This window comes from Sarcophilus harrisii, chromosome 1 (genome assembly GCF_902635505.1).
Source record: "Sarcophilus harrisii chromosome 1, mSarHar1.11, whole genome shotgun sequence".
NCBI lineage: Eukaryota > Metazoa > Chordata > Mammalia > Dasyuromorphia > Dasyuridae > Sarcophilus > Sarcophilus harrisii.
In genome coordinates, this window is record NC_045426.1 from 490,588,662 (window position 1) to 490,606,766 (window position 18,105).

At 31.8% G+C, this 18,105-nt stretch overlaps 1 protein-coding gene across 5 annotated transcripts in view; it reads left to right on the forward strand.

The window, feature by feature from the left end:
• The window catches only part of OSBPL1A (oxysterol binding protein like 1A), a 269,237-nt gene that overhangs the window by 47,614 nt on the left and 203,518 nt on the right, over positions 1–18,105 (forward strand). For 4 of the 5 annotated variants that reach the window (XM_031946509.1, XM_031946508.1, XM_031946510.1 and 1 more), the window contains 8 exons: positions 1,690–1,801; positions 2,260–2,345; positions 3,682–3,826; positions 5,208–5,269; positions 5,370–5,414; positions 6,204–6,277; positions 6,369–6,432; positions 16,220–16,318. In XM_031946509.1, coding sequence (XP_031802369.1) covers positions 1,690–1,801; positions 2,260–2,345; positions 3,682–3,826; positions 5,208–5,269; positions 5,370–5,414; positions 6,204–6,277; positions 6,369–6,432; positions 16,220–16,318 — 687 coding nt within the window. Of the gene's footprint in view, positions 1–1,689; positions 1,802–2,259; positions 2,346–3,681; positions 3,827–5,207; positions 5,270–5,369; positions 5,415–6,203; positions 6,278–6,368; positions 6,433–16,219; positions 16,319–18,105 lie in introns of those variants that run through there. The other variant, XM_031946512.1, reaches the window with a different exon arrangement.

Below are 18,105 nucleotides of genomic sequence, written 5' to 3' on the forward strand. Positions count from 1 at the left end.
CTAAATGTCTCTGCTAGCATTTTATTTAAAAAATTTGTATCAATATTAATTAGGGAAATTGGTCTATAGTTTTTTTCCCTAATTTTTCCCTTCCTGGGTTAGGTATCTCTAGTATATTTGTATCATAAAAAAAAAAAAAAAACTGGAAAAGAATCCTTCTTTGCCTATTTTCCTGAATGATTTATATAGTATTGCAATTAATTGTTCTTTAAATGTTTGGTAGAATTCACTTTTGTGAATATTATCTAGTCCTAGAGATTTTTTCATAGAGAACTCATTGATGGCTTATTTAATTCCTTTTTCTAAGATGGGGCTAAATACTTTATTTTTCTTCTTTTAATCTGGGCAATGTATATTTTTATGAATATCCATTTCACTTTAATTATTAGATTTATTTGGTAAGCTCATAAAAATTGCTTTAATCTTCTCTTCATTGGTGATGAATTCACTATTTTTTGATGAATAATTTGGTTTTCTCTTTTTTTCAAATTAAATTAACTATTAGTTATCTATTTTATTAGTTTTTCAATAAAACTAGCTCCCACTTTTACTCATTAATTCATTGGTTTTCTTATTTTTAGTTTTGTTAATTTCTCCTTGATTTTTCAGGATTTCTAATTTAGTTTTTAATTGGGGAATTAAAATTTGTTTTTTTCTGTTTTTTTTTTTTTTTTTTTAAATTTCATGCCCAGTTCATTGATTGGGTCTTTGTGTTATTGATGTTAGCATTTAGAGATATAAAGTTCCCTCTTTCTCCGAATCCCATAAATTTTAGTTTGTCATCTCATTATCATTTCCTTTATTGAGATAATTTTTTCTATGATTTTTTGACCTAGTCATTCTTTAGGAATGTTTTATTTAGTTTCCAATTTATTTTTATAGTATGTTTCTATCATTCTTTATTGAAAATAATTTTATTGCATTATGATCTGAAAAGGAAGTTTTTTTTAATAAGTCTGATTTTTTAAAATTGGGTTGTGACATTTTTAGATCCTAATACATAGTTATATTTGTGAAGGTGTTATTTATTACTAAGAAAAATGTATATTTCTTTCTATTCTCATTCATTTTCTCTAGTGGTTTATCACATCTGATTTTCTAAAATTCTATTCATTTCATTAACTTCTTTCTTATTTATTTTGTAATTAGATTTATCTGATTTATCTGACAGGGGAAAGTTGAAGTCTCCCAATAGTAAAGTTTTACTATTTACTTCTGTAACTTTAGACTTTCATTTAATCTGGGATTCCTGCCCTAGTTATTTCTTTGCAGGCTTCAGACTGGGCTAGATGTTGAACCTGAGAGTCTGTTCTGCTAGCGGAGTCCCAATTATATTTCTACATGTTTCTGATCTTGCTTCTTGATTTTTTTGTTTGTTATAGAGGTAACTTGTGTTGCTTCTTTTAGATACATGCACAGGCAACCTAATTACCCTTAAAAAGAATTTAAATGTTGTCTTATTCACATATGCAATCAATTTCATGATTTTAATTGTTAGGTAATCATTACAGTAAAATCAGTTATACCATCAATGTGGTTATTAGATTGGCCATTTGTAGATAGAATAAATGTGTTCGGAAATATTTTCTATATAGCTTTGTCTTTATATTTTAAAACCAGAAGAGCCATTGTAGTGAGATTTTATGTCTTAATAATAGCTGAGTCATTTCTTCATTTTTTTTTTTTTAGGAATTGGTAATGCTTCTCTTAGAACATAACGCTGATGCTGCTGTTGTGAATGGGAGTGGACAGACAGCAAAAGAAGTTACTCATGACAAAGAAATAAGAAACATGCTTGAGGGTAATAAAATCTTGCTTATAATTATAATAACCTGTCTAGAAACTAGCTCTTTTTGAAACTTATTCTATATAGAATGTAACTAAGAATGAAGAAGAAAACCAGAAAATTAAAACAATCAAAATATAAAATGGATACCATTGTGTCCATTAAAAGTTATGATCATCTCCAAATGAAGCATGTCCTGAGGAAGAAAAGACTTGAGGATTAGATTGTAATGGGCATGAAATATTTCATTTGAATGATTATTTGAAAGATTTTAATGAAATATTTGAATAGTAGTTAGAAGAATAGGGAAATATTGAAGAGAAGTGAGAAGGGTTAGCAGCTATTTAATGGAAACATCAAAGTCACTTTACTTCTGTTTTTTGTCATTGAAATTTTTGAAAAATGGTCCTCTGACTTAGAATAAATTATATTACTTTTTTTTTTTTTTTTTTTTTTTTTTTTTTACCTAACAGCTGTAGAAAGGACTCAACAAAGAAAATTTGAAGAATTGCTTTTGGAAGCAGCAAGGGAAGGAAATACCACAGGACTGACAACACTGGTAAAAAAAATAATAATAATGGATAAGCAAACCATGGAGTAGCTTTTTTTGTGTGTGTGAATAACAACAAATTTCATACATTGCTAATCTTTTTTCTAAAAGAGTTGAAGAGCAAAACTAAAACACTTTGTAGAACCTTTTTTTAAAATGTGTTCAGTAGCTTTGTATTACTTATAAAATAAATATTAACTCCTTAGATTAGCTTTTAAAGCATCATACAATGTTACTCTAATGTATCTTTTTCCTTTCCAATCATATTTCACTACTGTTCACTTGCACATACTCTACATTCCAGCTAAACTGTATTATTAGCTCTTCCTTGATCTCATCATGCTGACTTGTACTTCATTCATGCCATCATTCATATCTGATAGTTATAGTCATTCCTTCCTTTAAAAAATAAATTCCCTTTATGTTTTTAAATACTACTCTTTGAACCCTCAATTCAGATGCCACCTCTTTCGTGAAGATTTCACCAGCCTAAACAATTTTCTTTTAATTTGTAAAATTTCTGCTTCTGTCAGACTATACCCTATATTATGTTTCTTTCTATACATGTCTTAGTCCCCTTAATAGACTATAAATTCCTTTAGGTGAGGACTATTATTTTTTACCTTTATAGGTCCAACATCTTTAACATAGGCAGCCATGTAGCATAGTACATAGTGTTTGAAAGTTAAAGGCAGGAAGACTTAAGGTTGAATCTTCCCTCAGTTACTTAACTATGTGACCCTGGGCAAGTCATTTCATGCACTTTGTCTCAGTTTCTTCATCTTTATAATGGGGATAATAATAGCATTTACATTCCAGAATTGTTGTGAGGATAGTCATAAATTCACGACCATTGTTCACCTTCAAAGTAGTATTCTATCTTTTGTTCTACTTTCTATAAATCCTCATCAAGCCTTAAACTCTTAATTGTCCTGAATGTCATCTGTTTGATTAGTCAGCTGAGTTAGTATTTGGCTTGTTAAATGAACTGTAATAAAAATGTCTTTGATTTCCAAAGTTTTAGCTCTTGATTTTTTAAATAAACACATTTTAAAATTTTCAAAATAAAAAAGATATTTCAAAGTGACAAAATATATGTTTCATTTCTATATCTATAAAGTATATTGTAATATTTTGTTACCTGAAAGAGGAAATTCAGAACAAAGAATGAATATTAGTAAAATTAATTGTTAATCAGAAGATATCTTTTGAACTTTCAGATCTGTAAATTTATCCATTTTGAAATAGCAATTGTTCTTCCATTAATGAGATTTTAGTTATAAATGTATGCATAGTACTTAATTAATTAACATGTAGTTATTGGAAGCATTTCTGTCATTTTCAGCTCAACAGACCAAATCCTCCTAATGTTAACTGTTTTGACCAAATGGGAAATACACCTCTGCATTGTGCAGCCTATCGTGCCCACAAGCAGTGTGCCTTAAAACTTCTAAAAAGTGGTGCTGACCCTAATCTGAGGAACAAAAATGGTAAGCAATAGTGAATTTCAGTTTTTATCATCTCATAATTTATAAATTTAATAAAATTAAATGTACCATTATTCATTCTTACAAAAGAGCTTAATTTAATTATTGGATAGGATAGTCCATTTAATCTTGAAAATGAAAAACATTCACATACTTTAAAAAATTAATTTTATTTCCAAATTAGTTCGTTAGAAATAAGGATAGAGACTAGACCTCTTATTTCAGTGATCTCACATACTCTAAGATAAGGAAACTTTCACAATCAGTATAGGTCCATAAGCTCTCTGTAACTCGGTATTCTAGAGAGTTGCTCAGAGCCATGCATGAAAGAGAACCTGAGGTAGTGTTTGAGCTTAGTTTTTGATTCTGTCCATTCTCTGTTCCATATTGTTTCTCAGAGATGTTTCTAATCACAAATAATATTTTAGTAGCATCTAATTGCTGCTTCAATTAAATATTGATAATAATGTCTGTTACAAAAAGTTCCATTACCTTTGGGAAATGGGTTGGTTTGATGAAAATTATGGATATGTTATATAACTGAGCTAAAATATACCTTGTTCTTTCATACATATATTTTACCATCTAGACTTTAAAAACTTTGTAGGTTTTGTTTTCATTGTATAGTCAATCCTTTATATAACAGTACAATGATTTTTGTTTGCTTTTGTTTTTTATAATAGAAAGAAAAATAACATAACACAGTGAATAGAAAGCCATCCTCAATTTCTGCTTCTGACACATACTGACCTTGGACAGATCATTTAACCTCTCATGATTCTAATCATCTTTAGATTAATAGAGGGAATTTCCTCATCTGAGAGTTCCCTAGACCAGTGATGTTACATTCTTATTCCTGTAACTACCAATAAATAACCTTAAAGATGTCATGTTTTAATATTCATTTGATAAAACGTAGTATTTTGAGCATGTACAAAAATATTGAATTGTGCTAGTTTTTTGCTCTAGTAAAAGTTTTTAAGTCTGATTTTTAGGCTAAGAGGCCAAGGTGAGCTTCAACTTTTGGAACATTTTTGCCATCTGTTACTTAATGAAATAATAAATTTATTTTTATTTCTGAAAACCTTGCTAAACATGAAAATGGTTAGGTGAAATTATGTTGGGGTTCATTTCCTTCCTAGAATTTCAAGATCCTTTGGGGTTATCTTAAATCTTGTCACATATTGATGGCCATCAAAAAGATTGTTTTATAGAACTGGACCAAAAAGGTGATGTGCAATGGAAAATTCATGTATATAATTATGAGGGAATAGAAAAGAAAGATAGCTACAATAGGAAATGCTAATTATGTGTCACAATTGGAACACTAGACTTGTAATACCCTTATACTCTGCACATATTTTTTCTCATTGTTTTTATGTAGATCAGAGACCCCTTGACCTAGCCCAAGGCCTAGAAATGAAACATGCACTTGGTGGTAATAAGGTATGTGTGAGTGTAACAAAATGTTTACAAACATAGTTATTTTAGAAAGAAAATTATTATGTTGTAAAATATCATTTTAATGAGGAAATATTTTAAATAGGTTGTCTACAAAGTATTGAAACGATACGAGGGTCCTCTCTGGAAGGTAAGTCTCTTGGTTTATTTTGCTTATCAGAAATCTTAAAGCAGATAAAATGTGTCCTTGGAAGTGTCATCTAGTGAATTTTTATTAAAAACAACATATAGTAATAAAATTAAAAGGGTTCCAAGGAGTCATCTAATCTAATTTCCTACTTAATGTAGGAATCTTGTCTGTAATGTGCTCTTAGTTTATTCTAAAATATTTCCATGTTAAGAGTTGAATCCTTTTTTTTTGATATGAAGGAGATGATTAATTTGTCCTGGAATAGCTTACAGCCTATTTGTAACAAATCTTATGGTTCAGTTTTTAATATGAACCATCTTTATAGTTTTTTCTTCTATAAATAAATATACTTGTATATGTATGCACTCCTTCTGTATATGTATTAGGTTTTTTTTCTGTGAAATCGGTTCATTAGGGACTTTTCAAAGTCATCATTGTTAAGAAATAGCTTTTGTACTTACATTATAATTTAAGTCAGAGAAATACTACTTATTTATACTAACCACTAGTCTGACTAATAATTACATTTGTTTTGGTTTTATGATTTAATTTTTTTTTAATTTTGACCCTAATCATCAACAAATAACCATTTCATTATACAAAGAAGAACAAGAACATGTATTTTTACTTCATTCAGTACCTCAATTTGTATTTGATCCTTGAATAATATCTTACCATTTAACTAAAAAAAAGTTTATTCTAAAAAGACAATTCTGATAATTTTTAAAGTTTGCATATTTGGTTTTAAATTATATGCCAGCTTGTTTAAGTGATTTATTTTCTCCTCAGAGTTCAAGATTTTTTGGCTGGCGACTGTGCTGGGTAGTATTAGAACATGGAGTTCTTTCATGGTATAGGAAACAGTAAGTATTATTTCTCTTTTCTAAATTTAAAAATGTTCAAATCTAGTACATAGATATAAAATATTTATTTTTACTTTTTTCCCTCTGGAAGGCCTGATGCAGTGAGTAATGTTCACCGTCAAGGATGCAAACATTTGACTCAAGCTATATGTACGGTACGAAGAAAATTTGACCTTTTGCTCTTTTTAAAAACAAATTTTAATTAAGACTTAAAAGTTAATGTTAGGAATAATTTGTTTAAGGAGCTCTGTAGAACTTGACATTCCATGAAATACAATGCTAGCGTGAAAACCAATACTAAATTTTGCATTAAAAAAAATTAGTGTGTAGAATTTGCCATCCTGGGGATTTGAATATGTAGGGACAAGGGGTCAACTTCGGATTTTTCAGCACAAATTTTGGGCTGAGATAGAAAATTGGAAGAGGACCACAAATAATAAAAAAAGTTATTTGAAATATTCTTCTATTTATAATTGAACATCAATATAATTGGTATTCTATAATTCACAGTATTCTTACAGTTTTATTTATTTACTGGTTGAAATTTTTGACAAATTCAGAACGCTAATTTAAACTTAAAAGGAAGTAGAAAACAAATTGTTAATGAGATGTTATAGCTTACAGTTAGAGGAGGCAGCAGATGATATTACATAATACAATACAGTGAAGGAAATCATTGTGCATACCCACAGTCTGTCTATTCCTAGAAAAGGTATCAAAAAGAAAAATGTTGAAAAATTGACCATTTTTTGTTTGGATTAGGAAGACTTGGTCTTCTTAATTGAAGTGATACACAAAAAAGGTAAAACACCGATTTAATTTTATTAGCAAACATGTGGAAACTGAGCAATTTTACTCAGCTCCGGATGTGGAGAGGAGGATGAAAAGGGAGAGAGAGTTCCTTAAATATACAGATGGGTGAAATGAGGTGCTAAAAATTGGGAACTGTATACAATTGTTGAGAAGAATGGATGCCTACTGTCCTGAAACAGCACTCTAAACTAAAATAAAATGGGCTTTAAATTAAAAAGATTGAAGGTGATAGGAAACTGCCTATTTGTATATCCTTCTACAAGAGATAACACAGGGTGTAGATCAAGTGAAGGATGAAGAACAACTATTTAATAATCAGAAATTTATAGGTGACAAAAATGCAAGAAAGGAGTTAGTAAGAAAAGCCATAACCTCAAACAATTGAGTAGAGATTTTTGGCAAAAAATATGATGAATTAGAGATCCTAACAAAAAGAGCCAAATTTGACTTTATTTTGATATCATTGAACTTGGGTGGGATAATAGTTAAAGACTAGATTTGGGCTCTGGCTCTGGCAAAAGGTAGGGTAGGTTGATTTTTTATTAAAGGTTGTTAATTCATTTTCTTGGCAAAGATCCTTAAATGAGCTGCCATTTTCTTTTCCAGTCCGTGAGACATATTCATTTGAGGAAAACTGGGAACCATAACAAAGGAGGATACAATAGAGAGTATTTTGGCAAAGATCTAAGGAAGAAAAAATAGAACAGTTTTGTTATGGAAATATGATACAGACTGTTTGGACAGAAAGAACAAATAGATGAAGAATTCATGAAGTAGATTATAAACTTTGCATAGAAGCATTTTATATATATAGCAGTGGTGAGAGAATTCAATAATCCAAAGATTCTGTTAGAACTTTCTCACTTTGCCAAATACAGAATAGCTAATGACATTTTACTTGTTTTAGTGGAAATTTCATTTTTAAAAATGGAAGAACACATAAGGGGTAGTTCTCTTATATTTCACTGATTATTATATAAAAGCCCTCAACTCCAACTTTCACATTCCCTGTGTTGCAGGGAAGAAGAAAATAAAACTTGTAGAAAACGATGGGGACAGCAGATTAAAGCTTGTGGGGAAAGAGAGAGCAGCTGGCTACATACTCTGGACAAAAACCTGAGAATTTAAATGTAATCCTTCCTCAAAAAAATATGAACAGAAGATTGAAGGAAGAGGTTAGATAAAGTAGGATGAATACAGCTGGTAAGGAAAGACAGCAAAAGGATTTTTCATTGTTTTCCAGGAAAGGAAGAGAAACAAGGTAGAACTGCCATCTGAGGTAGTTGGGATGATGATAACTGATAATGCATAAAAGAATGTCTCATAATAATAGTAATTTTTCATCAGCAAGAGTACATTATCATGGAATATAAAATTTGGAAGAGACCTCAATAGTTAGCCAGGTCAATCATACTTAAAAGGAATTATCTGCTCTACCTGACATGGCATGACAAAATGACAAAAGTATATCTTTTACTTAAATGGGGTCTTCAAAGAAGGGGAATCCATTTTAGGGGAACCTATTAAGGCATCCCATTCTGCTTTGGTGACAACTATATTAGGAAATTTGGGATTAGAAAAGACAAAACAAAAATGCCCATTAAAGAGTATATCCTCAATATAGAGAGTAAGAAAGAATGTAGATACATGTAAGTACCTTTGATAAATTCAAGTCATCACACTCACATGTGCTATATCTTAACATACTGTAAGAACTAAGTTTGGAACAAATATAATGAACCCCAGGAAAAAGGAAGTCAACAGGCTGTCTTAAGAAGGGCAAACCAATAGAACACCAGCCCTGAAGTTAGGAGAACCCGAGTTCAAATCTGGCTTCAGACATTTAACACTTCCTACCTATGTGACCCTGGGCAAGTCATTTAATCCCAAATGCCTCATCAAATAAAGAAGGGCAAACAGGTTAAATAGCTTTTATTTTCTCCCTTGAAAATATCCTGAAAATATTAGGGAATAGGGAACCAATGTAGTTTATTAAATTGGGGATGGGGTTCATATATTCAAAAAGAACTTAGCTATGGGGATAAGCCTTCATTGTGTGACCAAATTTGCTGAGAAGATTGGATAAAACTCTGGAAGAAATTAGATCCAAATCAATAACTTTCCCTGACGTCCTGTAGATCAGTACCAAGTCAAGCTCCTGAAGTGGTTTTGGGGGTAACAGAACCTACAAATATTTGGAGTTTAACAAATTTCTAGCAGAAGACATTTTAGAAGAACTTTAGAAAAGATCTGTTTCAGTTGAGCAAGTGTAGGGGAAAAGGTGGCAGAGTGCAAGGACCTAGAGTGGTGTAGTGTCTGCCAGCCAGGGAATCAGGCTCTTAGCCAAAATACGCCAGCATTGGCTACTCTCCTGGTTCAGAAACCAGTGGATCAGCAGATTAGCTATGAGACATCCAGTGTAAATACAAAAGTCAAATAGTGAACCCCAGAATAACACAGCACTTGGTCACGCCCACCCAGCACAGGAAGAAAATCAGGAGCACTGTTGCCCACAGAGGAAGCTTAGGACAATCTCCCCTTTGCCCAAAGAGCAGATCTCAGCATTTAAAAAATGAGCAAAAAAAGCAAAAAGAACTCTGAGAACAGATAGTTTTTATGGAGAAAGAGAACAGTTCTCAAACCCTGAGGACACTAAAGGCAAATCATCTCCAGATGAAGCCCCAAAGGGCAATATGAGTTGGTTCCCATCCCACAAGGCCCTCTGATGGGAGAATTCAGAAAGGATCTTAAAAGAGAGAAGAAAAATGGGGAAAGGAAATGAAAGCTTTGCAGAAGAGTTTGGAAAAGGAAACAGAAATTATCTGAAGAAAATGCCTTACAAAATATATTTAGTGAAATGGAAAAAGCATATAACTCCTTACAAAATAGATTTGACAAAATGGAAAGAGAAGACAACTCCTTGAAAAACAGAATTCGTAAAATGGGGAAAAAAATCCATTGAACAAAGCAACTTATTTAAAAATTCAATTGGCTAAATGCAAAAGAAGCTAAAAAAACTAATTGAAGAAAATAATTCACTAAAAATTAGAATTGAACAAATGGAAGTGAATGACTCAATGAGACAATAAGAATCAAACAAAACCAAAACAAAGAAAAAGTAGAAGAAAATGTAAAATACCTCACTGAAAAAACAACTGATCTGGTAAATAGATCTAGGAGAGACAATCTAAGAATTACTGGACCTCCTGAAAACCATGATGAAAAAAAGAGCCTAGACATCATCTTTCAGCAAATCATCAAGGAAAACTGCCCTGATATCCTAGAACTGGAAGGTAAAAAAGCCATTGAAAGAATTCACCGATCACCTCTTGAAAGAGACCCCAAAATGAAAACTCAAAGGAATGTCATAGCTAAATTTCAGAATTATCATATCAAAGAGATAATATTGCAAACAGCCAGAAAAAAATAATTCAAATATTGAGGAGCCACAATCAGGATTACCTAGGACCTAGCAGCTTCCACCTTAAAGGATGGAAGGGCCTGGAATCTGATATTTTTAAAGGCAAAAGAAGTTGGATTATAGCCAAGAATCAATTATCCAGCAAAATTGAGCATCACCTTTCAGGGGAAAAGATGGACATTCAGTGATACAAGTAAATTTCATTTATTTCTTATAAAAAGCCTAGTGCTGAACAGAAACTTTAATCTTCAAATACAGAACTCAAAAGAAGCATCAAAAGGTAAAAAAAGGAAAGAAAAAAAAATAATCTTTTAAAAGTTAAAAAGCTTACATCCTTATAGGGAAAGAAGATATATTTAATTCTTGAAAACTGTATATCTGTAATGGGTATACTTAGAGGGTGCAAGTATAATTTGATTTTATTGTGATAATAAAAAGAAGAATCTAGAGATGGAAAGGGGATTGTACTGGAAGAAGAGGAAAATGAAGGTAAAATGGGGTAAAATACATCTCATGAAGAGGCGAAAATGTTTATTACGATTGAGGGAGAGAAGGGAAGGGGATGAACATTGTCTGAATCTTATTCTCAACAGATTTGGCTTAAAGAGAGAATATCAAAGGTATTTAGCTTCACAGAGAAATTTGTCTCACCCTATAGGGAAATAGGAGGGGAAAGGGGGAAGAAAAGGAGGAAGCTAATAGAAGAGAGAACAGAATAGCAGGGGAAATATAGGAAAGCCCAAGGGACTACAATAGAGGAGGGCTATTTGAGGGAGGTGGTGGTCAGAAGCAAAATACTGGGGAGAAGGGAAAAGGGGAAAGTAAAGAGAAAAGTATAATGAGAAAAATAAGATGGTAGATAATACAGAATTAATCATTTTAACTGTGAACGTGAATGGGATAAACTCTCCCACAAATGGAAGCAGATAGCATACTGGATTAAAAGCCAGAATCCTACAATATGTTGTTTACAAGAAACATTTAAAGCAGTGATACATACAGAGAGAAGTTAAAGGGTTGGAGCAGAATCTATTATGCTTCAGGTGAGGTAAAACAAAGCAGGGGTAGCGATCTTGATCTCAGATCAAGTAAAAACAAAAATAGATCTAATTTTAAAAGATAAGAAAGGAAACTACATCATGCTAAGATTAAAGTTACAAATTTCCCCCTAACCATTGTTTTAGCTATATCCCCCAAAGACTGGTTTTATTATGATTGTTGTTATCTTTAATGAAATTATTATTCTATATAAATTGTTCTTTGACCTTTTTTAGGATTAGACTTTTTAAGAAGGGAAAACAGAAGTAGTAGGGGAAAGGTGTAAGAAAGTGGGAGGGGCTCTAAAGGAGGATGGCTATGTGAGGGAGGTGATCAGAAGGAAAATACTGGGGAGCAGGGAAGGGGGAAAAGAAAAAGGAAAGCATAACTTAATGTTAAATAAAATGGAAGGGTATACAGAATTAGTTATTTTAACTGAATGTGAATGGGACAAACTCTCCCATAAAATAGAAGCATGTTGCAGACTGAATTAAAAGTCAGAATCCTACAATATGTTATTTTCAAGAAACATTTAAAGCAGAGTCATACATACATAGTGAAGGTAAAGGGCTGGAGCAGAATTTATTATGCTTCAGGTGAAGTAAAGAAGGTACTGATCAGGGTAGTGATCCTTATCTCAGATTAAGTAAAAGCAAAAATAGATCTAATTAAAAGAAATAAGATGGAAACAATATTTTGCTAAAAGGTACCATAAATAAAGGAGCAATATAGCTACTAAACATATATACACCAAGTAGTATAGCATCCAGATTTCTAGAGAAGTCAAGAGGGCTGAAAAAAGAAACAAAGCTATACTAATAGGGGATCTCAGTCTTGCTCCCTCAGAACTAAATAAATTGAACCACAAAATAAATAAGAAAAAAGTTAAGGAGGTAAACAGAATGTTAGAAAATCTGTTAAATATGATAGCTCTCTGGAGAAAATTGAATGGAGACAGAAAGGAATACACTTTTTTCTCAGCAGTTCATGGAACCTACACAAAAGTAGGCCATGTACTAGGATATGAAAACGTCAAAGTCAAATGTAGAAAGGCAGAAATAGTAAATCCATTTTTTTTTCAGATCATGATAAATATAAATTGCATGCAATAAAAGGCCAGGGGGGAAACATACTTAATTAGAATTAATTAATTAGAAACTAAATAATCTAATCCTAAAACGTGAATAGGTAAAACAACAAATCATAGACACAATCAGTAACTTGATCCAAGAGAATGAAAATAATGAGACAACATCCCAAAATTTGTGCGATGCAGCTAAAGCAGTAATAAAGGGAAATTTTATATCTCTAGATACTTAATTGTACAAAGTAGAGAAAGAGAAGATCAATGAATTGGAGTTACAACTAAAAAAGCTAGAAAAAGAACAAATTAAAAACCCCCAATTAAATATCAAATTTGGAATACTGAAAATAAAAGGGGAGATTAATAAATTTCAAAGTGAAATAAACTATTGAACTAATAAAACTGAGTTGGTTTTATGAAAAAAAAAACCAAAAAAGATAAACCTTTAGTTAATTTGATTAGAAAAAGGAAAAAAGAAAATCAAATCATTAGTCTCAAAAATGAAAAGGAACACTTTCCACTGATAAAGAGAAAATTAAAGTAATAGGGAGCTATTTTTCCCAACTGTATGCCAATAAATATGATAATGTAAGTGAAATCTGAGAGAGACTTAAAATTGTATTATAAAATAGTGGTCATCAAAACCAATTGGTTCTGGCAAAGAAATAGAATAGCTGATCAGTGGAATAGGTTAGGTTCACAGGACAAAATAGTCATTAACTATAACAATTTAGTATTTGACAAATCCAAAGACCCCAGCTTTTAGGATAAGAACTCACTATTTATTTGATAAAAGCTACTGGGAAAATTGGAAACTAGTTTGGCAGAAACTGGGCATTGACCCACATCTAATACCATATACCAAGATAAGGTCAAAATGAGTTTGTGATTTACTATAAACTGTGATATTATAAGTAAATTAGAAGAACATAGGATAGTTTACCTCTCAAATATGTGAAGAAGGAAAGAATTTGTGGTCAAAGAAGAGATAGAACTCATAATTGAACACAAAATAGATAATTTTGATTATATTGAGCTAAAAAGTTTTTTAACAAACAAAACTAATGTAGAAAAGATTAGAAGGGAAGCAAAAAATTGGGAAAAAATTTTACATTCAAAGGTTCTGGTAAATGCCTCATTTCTAAAATATAGAGAATTGACTTAAATTTATAAGAATTCAAGCCATTCTCCAATTAATAAATGGTCAAAGGATATGAACAAACAATTTTCAGATGAAGAAATTGAATCCATTTCTAGTCAGTCATTTGAAAAGGTGCTCCAAATCATTATTGATCAGAGAAATGCAAATTAAGACAACTCTGAGATACCACTACACACCTCTCAGATTGGCTAAGATGACAGGAAAAGATAATGACGAATGTTGGAGGGGATGTGGGAAAACTGGGACACTGATACATTGTTGGTGGAACTGTGAATGGATCCAGCAATTATGGAGAGCAATTTGGAACTATGCTCAAAGAGTTATCAAAATGTGCAAACCTGAGATCCAACAGTGTCTCTACTGGGTTTGTATATCAAAGAGATCTTAAAGGAGGGAAAGGGACCCATATCTGCAAAAATGTTTGTGACAGCCCTCTTTGTAGTGGCAAGAAACTGGAAACTGAGTAGTTGCCCATCGGTTAGAGAATGACTGAATAAGTTAATGATATATGGATGTTATGGAATATTATTGTTCTATAAGAAATGATCAGGAGGATGATTTTAGAGAGGCTTGGAGAGACTTACATGAACTAATGCTAAGTGAAATGAGTAGACCCCAGAGAACATTGTACACAGCTACAAGATTATGTGATGATCAAATCTGATGGACAAGGCTCTTTTCAACAATGAGATGATTGAGCCAGTTCCAGTGATCTTGTGATGAAGAGAGCCATCCACACCCAGAGAGAGGACTGTAGGATATGAGTGTGGATCATAACATAGTATTTTCATTCTTTTTGTTTTTGTTTGCCTGCTTTTTGTTTTCTTTCTTATTTTTTTTCCATTTTGATCTGATTTTTCTTGTGGATCAAGTTAATTGTGGAAATATGTATAGAAGAAACAAGAAGTTTCTTGCCACTTAGAGGAGGGGGTGGGAGGAGGAAGGGAAGGAAAAAATTTGGAACACGTTTTTCTTTTTCTTTTTTTTTTTAATAGCCTTTTATTTACAGGTTATATGTATGGGTAACTTTACAGCATTGACAATTGCCAAACCTCTTGTTCCAATTTTTTCCCCTCCTTCCCCCTACCTCCTCCCCCAGATGGCAGGATGACCAGTAGATGTTAAATATATTAAAATATAAATTAGATACACAATAAGTATACATGACCAAACCATTATTTTGCTGTACAAAAAGAATCGGATTCTGAAATTTTGTACAATTAGCCTGTGAAGGAAATCCAAAATGCACGTGGGCAAAAATATAGGGATTGGGAATTCAATGTAATGGTTTTTAGTCATCTCCCAGAATTTTCGCTGGGCATAGCTGGTTCAGTTCATTACTGCTCCGTTGGAACTGATTTGGTTCATCTCATTGCTGAGGATGGCCAGGTCCATCAGAATTGGTCATCATATAGTATTGTTGTTGAAGTATATAATGATCTCTTGGCCCTGCTCGTTTCTCTCAGCATCAGTTTGTTTAAGTCTCTCCAGGCCTTTCTGAAATCATCCTGTTGGTCATTTCTTACAGAACAATAATATTCCATAATATTCATATACCACAATTTATTCAGCCATTCTCCAATTCATGGGCATCCAGGAACACAATGTTTTTCAAGTGTGAATATTGAAAATTACCCACTAATATGCTTTGAAAATAAAAAGCTTTAATAAAAAATGAAAAAAAACCAACAATTTAATTAATGGTCATTTTTCCAGCCTATTCCATGATATTTAAAGTTGGACTCTGCTTTTGGGATAGACAGGGCATTATCACAAGCAGCTTGTGGGTAATTCATGGGGTCAAGGGTACAGGGCCTCCTAACTGGCCTCCTATGCTAAGGCTTAGGGTCTTGCAGCTGACTTCCTGGGGATGGCTTGCTGCTAGCATATCTGGGCACTGTCAACACTTGACTATACTCCCTTATTAGATGAGTGAGAGAGACCTTTCCTTCCAATCTTCTACATTGTTTTGGACTTGAAAATTATTTCAGCCCTATCCTTTTCTTGCTTCTTAGTTATTTGGAGGTGAATTCAGAAGAATTCTTTTCTTTCTTACTCTACCATCTTTACTCTGTCTCCATTTTCTATCTATATAAATTGTAACCAGTGTACAGCACATAATATTTTATATTTATTATTTATTATATATAATATATAAATATTTATATATTACAGCATATAATTTAAAATATGTTTGACTTTTTCAGTTTTGTCCTGTTTTCCTCAAAATTGAGTAACCTTTCCCTTTTAAAAACAGGTTCTTTTTTTTTTTTTGAGCCAGTATGTAAAAGACTATAGCAAAGTATTAACAAGACATTTTATATTTTTAGAATTTTATAGTGAGATATTGTTAGAGGTGGATTTTTCTTTGCTTTGTTTTATATTTCAAAATTGATCAGCTTGTTGCTTTTCTTTTTATCTTAGGTAAAACCTACTGATAGCTGCCTTTTCTTTATTAAATGCTTTGATGATAGTATGCATGGTTTCAGAGTTCCTAAGAATAGCCTTCAGCAGTCAAGAGAGGTAAAATATCCAAATTATTTTTTCTTATAATTTTAAAAATGTATGAAAACATTCAGAAATTTTAAATGTTTAAAAACTTTTATTTTAATATTTCAACTACTTTATATATTTGAATTATGCTACTTGATCAAGTTAGGTCTAGTTTGAGAAGTCTTGTTTATGACCTTGCATAATTACAGTGTTTTTCCTAAGTTATGAGCATTTCTATTAAATAAAATTAGGGATTTTCTGTTTCAGTGATTTCCATATTTTATTTTCAAAATACTACTAGTTTTCTTCTTCTGGTGTCTTGCTTGTTAAATCAGTCTCTAGTCCTAACTAAACCCTATATGTACGATTTAGACCTCAATAGAGTAGGTAACTAAAATTTTACAGTCTTCAACTTACTGAATATTTAAGCTAGAACAAAACTTGAGATATATTAATATTTATTGCTGAACTATGATTATTGCTGCTTAACTCTATTAAACATTGTAAAAATCTAGAAAAATGGAAACGTTGAGTAGAATTTGGGGGAGTTAGGGCATCCTAGAGTGTCAAAAGGTTTTTGGTTTTTTAAGGGATGACCTGAATGATGGGAAATAATGAAAATTATTCAAAGTGTAACAAATATGAACTATGTGAGGATTTACATTTGTAGCAGGCATGTACCTCTAAAGTGTACTTCTAAAGTCCTTTCTTACTTTGAATCAGTAGTATTATATAAACTTATTATGGGAACATTGGATCCACACTGGAACATAGCCCTTCATTTTTCTCCTAGTAGTGTTATTTTTCCAAATACATATAAAGGTAGTTTTCAACATTCATTTTTGTAAAACTTTGTATTCTAAATTTTTTTCCCTTTCTCCTTTACCTACCCCTACTCATAGGCAGAAGCTATCTGATATATGTTATATGTGTACAGTTCTTTTAAACATATCTTCTGTTAAATGTATTTGTCAAGTTTGTGCAAGAAAAATTAGACCAAAAGTGAAAAAAAGAACCATGAGAAAGAGAAAACAAACAAAAAAATGAAAATATACTTTGATCCACATTCAGTCTCCATAGTTCTCTCCCTGAATGCAGTTGTCATTTTCCTTTCCAAGTCCATTGAATCACCACATTGTTGAGAAGAGTTAAGTTCATCACAATTGACTGTCACATAATCTCGTTGTTACTGTGTACAGTGTTTTCCTTGTTTTGCTCACTTCACTCAGCATCAATTAATGTAGATCTTTTCCAGCCTTTTCTGAAATCAGCCTGTTCATTATTTCTTATAGAACAATAATATTCCATTACCTTCATATACTATAACTTATTCAGCCATTCCCCACCTGAATGGCATCCATTCAATTTCCTGTTCCTTGCCATTACACAAAAAGCTGCTAGAGACATTTTTACACATATGGGTCCTTTTCCTTTTTTATTATCTTTTTGGAATAGAGATCCAGTCGTGAGAGTGCTGGATGAAGGGTATGGACAGTTTTATACCCCTTTAGATATAGCAGAACACAGTCAACTTATAGCTAAAAATTGACATTTTTTAAAGGATTGTTTTTGTGTAGAAATTGTATCTCTAGTTTTGTAAAATTAGTTAATAGGAAAATAGTGTGTTGATCCTTAATAGAAATTCATATCTATTGTACTGCAGGATTTGTATCCTGCAAAATAAGATAGCTATGCTTTTGAATATCAGAAATTAAGATGAAAGAGCATTAAGTGACTTGTCCTAAGTTTGGCAGTGCCAAATTTAGCTGTGTCATTAAAAAATAAAATCCTCCAAATGATCAAGTTTATGTGCACAT